The 6,000-nt window shown below is 39.8% G+C and overlaps 1 protein-coding gene across 1 annotated transcript in view; it reads right to left on the minus strand.

The window, feature by feature from the left end:
- LARS2 (leucyl-tRNA synthetase 2, mitochondrial) overlaps positions 1-6,000 on the minus strand; it is a 161,736-nt gene that overhangs the window by 129,951 nt on the left and 25,785 nt on the right. The window contains exons 4-5 of the mRNA XM_017521971.2: positions 4,681-4,772; positions 2,597-2,657 (exon numbers count right to left, since the gene is read on the minus strand). Of these exons, the coding sequence (XP_017377460.1) occupies positions 2,597-2,657; positions 4,681-4,772 (153 nt within the window). The remainder of the gene's footprint in view (positions 1-2,596; positions 2,658-4,680; positions 4,773-6,000) is intronic.

Below are 6,000 nucleotides of genomic sequence, written 5' to 3' on the forward strand. Positions count from 1 at the left end.
AGGATAATTTGGCAATAAATACCAACCTGTTTTTGACTTTTTTGAGAACTCTTTTTTTTTTTCTTGAGACAGTCTCATTCTGTAAACAGGCTGGAGTGCAGTGGTGCCATCTTGGTTCACTGCAACCTCTGCTTCCTGGGTTCAAGCGATTCTCCTGCCTCAGCTTCCCGAATAGCTGGGACTACAGATATGCACCACCACACCCTGCTAATTTTTGTGTTTTTAGTAGAGACGGGGTTTCACCATGGTGGCCAGGATGGTCTCCAACTCTTTGACCTTGTGATCTGCCTGCCTCAGCCTCCCAAAGTGCTGGGATTACAGGCGTGAGCCACTGCGACTGGCTGAGAATTTATTTTAAGGAAATAATGAAATATGTGTATAGATGGTTCCTAACTTAGGATGGTTTGTCTTAACAATTTTTTTGAGATTCTGGGCAGCAGCACTGAGCCTCGGCTCCCAGTTGGTCACACAATCATGAGGGTAAACAACCAATACTTTCAAGGGACTGCGTTGTCAGATGATTTTGCCCAAATGTAGGTTAATGTAAGTGTTCTGAGCACATTTAAGGTAGGCTAGGTGAAGCTGTGATGGTTAGATGTATTACATGCATACAGTATTTTCAGTTTAGGATGGGCTTATTCAATTTAGGATAACCCCATTGTAAGTCCAGGATCATCTACACTAAGATTTCTGCCTTAAGTATGGGGAAGGAGCATGGCACTCATAAGTTGGGTGACCAGCAATAAAATGACGTCAATAAAAGTACCTGCCTTTTAGAGCTCTCTAGGAATCCAAAGAGTTAATAAGGTCATACCTACTTGGTACTTGGTCCATGGTAAGTGTTCAGCAACTATCAGACAATGGTAGTAAAAGTGGTGATATATACCTACATCATTGCAATAGAGGTTCAAAATTCCTTATCTGAAATGTTATCAGCCAAATGTGCTTCAGAATTAAGACTCTTTTGGAAATTAAAAGGAAATAGTGCATTTACATAACTAGGTCTGGGATATTACTTGGTAATTTTACTATTCCTACAGTAAAATATATGAATATTCATTTAAAGTGAGATAAATATCAGTTCAGTTCAGGTTTTACAGTCAAATAAATTATGAAAAATCTTTCAGTTTTCAGAGCTTTCTGGACTTTGGATTTGCACAAGGATTGAGAATTTGCATTTATAATAAAGAATCACTAGAATCTATCTAAATGTATAATAATAAGAGATAGCTTAAATACCTATGATATATTCATAAAACAAAAAACTGCTCAGCTATAAAAGAAGTCATTTTCAAATGGTTGAGATATAAAAATGTTCAAGACAAAAAATATATGCATATTGATTTGAATTTTATAAAAGTAAATTACATAAATGTTTATAATCCCAGAAAAAAAGACTGCAAGGAACCATACCGAAATGTTAAATTAGCCACATTATGTTCTTTAAATTCTTCTGTATTTTCTAATCCTCTGTGATGATTAGGAAAATAATCTAACAACTTCTAAGTCATTTCTAGTTGATATTCCCGTGCAGGACTAGGCTAGTTATCATTCTAGAGAGTTATTAAGTCCACCTTTGCCCTCGAGCAGTCTACACTCTCAACCTGAAAGAGCTCTGGCTAATACACAGCTCTCTGCCTGTGACTGTATTTCATTCTCTATGAGTGATTCCCTATTGGCACCCCAACAACTTGACTCTGGCATGAGGAAATAATAATTCAGGGCTTATTCAAATATGTTTGACTTTTGTGCTTTTTCACTATACTCATCACATTTCAATCATTTAAGAAATTACTGGGGGAGGGATGAAGAGCTCTCATTGGATTTGTTCCCCTGCTTCTCATAAGGAAAAGGATATAAACTTGACAGGCCCAGCAATGAAAACCCCAATCACTTTGTGGAGTAAATGGGATGCTAAGAGGGACTGTGGCATTGGAAGGGGCCCTTTGTGGAAGAGACAAGCAACAGTCCATCTTACCCAACAGATGATTCTTCAATGCCTAAGGGTGGGCCTTTGGAGCTTCGAAGGGCCCAGTTCACAATGTGTTTGCAACACATGAGTGTTCCAAACGGCCAGGTGGTTTTCCATGAACTCCTCGTGGGTCTGGAATTTTCCGCTGATTTAATGCACAGTTTGAAAGTATCTAACACCAAAAGGTTGTATGTGACAAAATAACTATGGGTTGTTATGAGCCTCACTCTGAACTTGGAACAAAAGGTAAATAAATGGTCAATGTCTAATCACCTCAAGGACCAGATGGGTTGATATCTAATCACTGTAACATAGATTCCAATAGTCTTTTAAAACTACTGCTGAGAACTAGAGAAATCCTTGTGCAAAGCGTTTGCCACACAGAAATCATAGCCAACTCTCAAGTTAAATATGATGTTTAACTCTCAGTTTAATCCCACAGAAAATTACTTGTTTGAAAGCAAATTATCCACTCAGGATGCTTTTTTGACGAATGCTAATCCTTCCCTACTGCTTCCTGCCTCCCACCCTTACCTTCTCCCAACTCAAAGAGGAAGAAGAGTGCTCCATGCCATCAGGACCTTCCTTAAAATGACGACCTTTCAGGAAAAAGAGTCGACTTACCCTATCCCAGCTGAAGCAAAGGCCCAGTCGATCAAGCTGTTTCCTCATGTGTTTAATATTACTGTGAAACAACGGGGAAAACGTTTGCTTTTTAGAGGGGGGATTAAAGCCATACACAAACTACACTTTGAGAACGTAAAGGGAAACTGAAAAAAATCTAAATTATTCAAATGGGCTTTAAATGCTGCTTTACCCTGGCAGAAAAATTAACCACTAAGAATCAGCAAAAAATACCAACAGATTAGAAGACACCCATTATTTGGACACATACAGAATCCACCAGAAACTATAATGGTCTTTGGCCTTGAGGACTGCCCCTTCCCCTGGCTATTCAAATAAGCAACCCCTTTGAGATGTGCACTGCTGGCCCACCCACATGTCAACATTCAGCAAGCACTTAAGCCATATTATTTAAGCCAAGCATTTATAAGTTTAAAAGTGTCTGAAAACAAAAGCCTTAATGTATAAATTGTGGGAATCCAAAATAAACCACATATTGCTTTGTTAATCAAAATCTAAATCCTAAAACCTAAAACTATCCACAATTTAGAAATAGGGAAACAAATGGGTAAACCAACATATAACATGAAATAAATCAATCCTTTTCTCTTTCCTTCTTTTTTTTAAAGAGGAAGGACTAATTCATTTCTACTGCATCCTCTTTTAGTTTCTAGCAGACTAAAAATATGAAAAGCCATGAAAAGGTCCTCTGTATAATATCTGATTAGCCAATGACAGCTTATTTAATCGAAGGCCCTATGCTAAGCGTTTTGCAGAAGAATGCTTAATCTTTATCCAATCACATGGGATAGGAACTATGACTATCCCTCTTCTACAGATAAGTAAACTGAAGCACAGAGAAGTTAAGTAATTTGCTCATGGTGATCTGCTGGCAAGAAGGGAAGGCAGAATTTGCACCTAGCTAGCCTGGCTCAGGGGCCATCATCTTACCACTATTCTCTAGTAAAGTGGCTGGCAAACTTTAAAAGGGCCAAATGATGAATGCTTTCAGCTTCGTGAGCCAATCAGTCTCTATCACAAGTACTCAGCTCTGCCAGTGTCTCACGAAAGCAGACATGGTCAATACAAATGGATTTGACTGTGTTCCAATAAAACTTGATTTACAGAAACCAGTAGGGCCAGATTTAGACCACAGGCCATAGTTTGCCAACTCCTGGTCTAGCTTATATCAAACATAAACCATGCTTGATCCATTTTATTTGAATCATTTCCTCCATTTTAAAAAAATCACTCCCATTAATCTAGAATTAAACATTACTAGAAAAGTAGAAACTAGCAGTTAGGAAGGAAAAAAGAGACCTGGATAACATAGTATGAACGGAAGTACAGTAGATGTTTTTACAGTGTATCCTTGCATAAGCTAGAACAGAGAGGTCAGGCTGGGCACAGGCCCTGGAACTGCCCTTCCATGTCTCTAAGGGGTGACATGGGGAAGGGTCCCCAGGCCTTTGTGAAATGAGCTGATACAGTGGGCCCAGAGGATTCCGCAAAGTTCTAGGGTGAGGCCCTCAGGACCTTGGCAGGAGGGAGAGAAATGAGCACCACTGGCCCATGTGTAGTGAAGGCTGAGGCTTGGGTGGGATTTGGAGTGCGTCCGCCTTGGAGAAAGCCACACCCAGAATACAGTGGCCCTATATTTCTACATGGAATGCCTAAGTTCCTCTTACTTCTGAATGGTGAAGGCAAAAAATAAACTGAATTTTCAGAGGAAATTATAATGTAGTATTTGGATATGGTAAAACTACAATCTTGAAGACCAGAAGCATTATAGAAATTTAACAAATGCAACCCTCTTCTTTTTCCTACCGAATGTAAATACTCAAGGAAAATAACTGTAAATAACAAAGCATCAAAATGAACACATGAATAAATATCCAAAACCCTCTGAATATTTCTTAGATAAGAGTACAATGTGTTAAAAGACAAATAACAATATATGCAACCCTATTTATCTCTTGGTATGCTGCAGTGTTGTTTGCTGTGCTATTTTTTATGCACAGGCTAAAAAAATTTTTTTTAAGGTTTCTGTATGCAAGAGTTTGAATATGCCTGAAAACACTTACCTTTGCGTCCAGCTTTCTGGATGCAGATTCCTCTCGATCGCGGCATTTTCAGCAGGCAGTCCAAAAGCATCCCATCCCATGGGGTTGATGACCTAGAACCCAAAAGAGAAACAACCATGGCAAATCACTAAGAACTCCATAATCTCTTCTAGGCCAAACTCAGCACTCTCTCCTGCTAACGTGTCTTATCCTTTGCTGGATGATTTCAGGCTATGCATCTGACAGCCAGCTGGCTACCTATGACATAAACATGGAAGACAATTTAGAAGGTTATATGCCAAAGCACCAGTAAGTTACCTCTGAGGAGGTGTTTTCGTGAGTGCTTATTTTCTTCTTCTTTTCTGTGGTCTCTGTATTGAATCTAAATTGTTTTTCTAAAATTACAGAGTTTCTTTCAGTTTCAAATATATGTATATATAAAATGTACAGGCTTTCAAAATGCTCATGTCATGTCAGTATTTTCCATTTAAGGAGCTGTGATGTCCAGTATGGCAGCTACTAGCCACACATAGCTATTACATTTAAACTTAATTAAGTAAAATAAAAAAGGTAGTTCTTCAGTCTCACCAGCCACCTTTCAAGTGTGCAACAGACACATGTGACTGGTGGACACTGAACCACAGAGCACAGATATTGGATATTCAAATCATGGCAGAAAGCCCTGCTGGACAGCGCCGCAGAGGACATGCATAATTTGTGCTGGACAGCCACAGTGGTGGCTCTCAGCAGTCCCAGCTCTACCCAGACCTAAGAAAGTCCATCTCAACACTCCTCTGTGGCCCAGGCCTGTCCCTTTCTCACAGCTTGCCTGAGTCCAGCACACAGTCTCTTTTAATGAACATCATTCAGAACCCTGTTCCAGCTTTCTCCAGACACGAGAGTTTCACACTTCTTTCTTTTATCTCTCTTCCCTGATTGAGGCAACACTCTTCTGAAAAGCCCACTCCCCATTTCTTCCTGAGGTTAATCCTTTTCTTTTTCTTTTCTCCAAGACAGTGTCTCACTCTGTCACCCAGATTGGAGCGTCTCCTGGGTTCAAGCAATTCTCCCACCTCAGCCTCCCGAATAGCTGGGATTACAGGCGTGCACCACCATGCCCAGATTGAAGTTCACCTCTTTCTTTCCTACCAGTAAGGAGTGGAACCTCCCATCCCTACGCAAACAGCCAGATAGATGAAAACTAAGAAAAATACACAGGAACACAGCAGAAAAGGTGTTCCAGAGAATAACTTTTAAGACTGGATAAAAGTCAGCATTTATATTAATTTCTAGAATAGCCCCCCCACCTCTCTCTTTCTCTCTCTCTCTCTCTCTCTCTCT

Source organism: Cebus imitator, unplaced genomic scaffold (assembly GCF_001604975.1).
Source record: "Cebus imitator isolate Cc_AM_T3 unplaced genomic scaffold, Cebus_imitator-1.0 Scaffold0, whole genome shotgun sequence".
NCBI classification, from domain to species: domain Eukaryota; kingdom Metazoa; phylum Chordata; class Mammalia; order Primates; family Cebidae; genus Cebus; species Cebus imitator.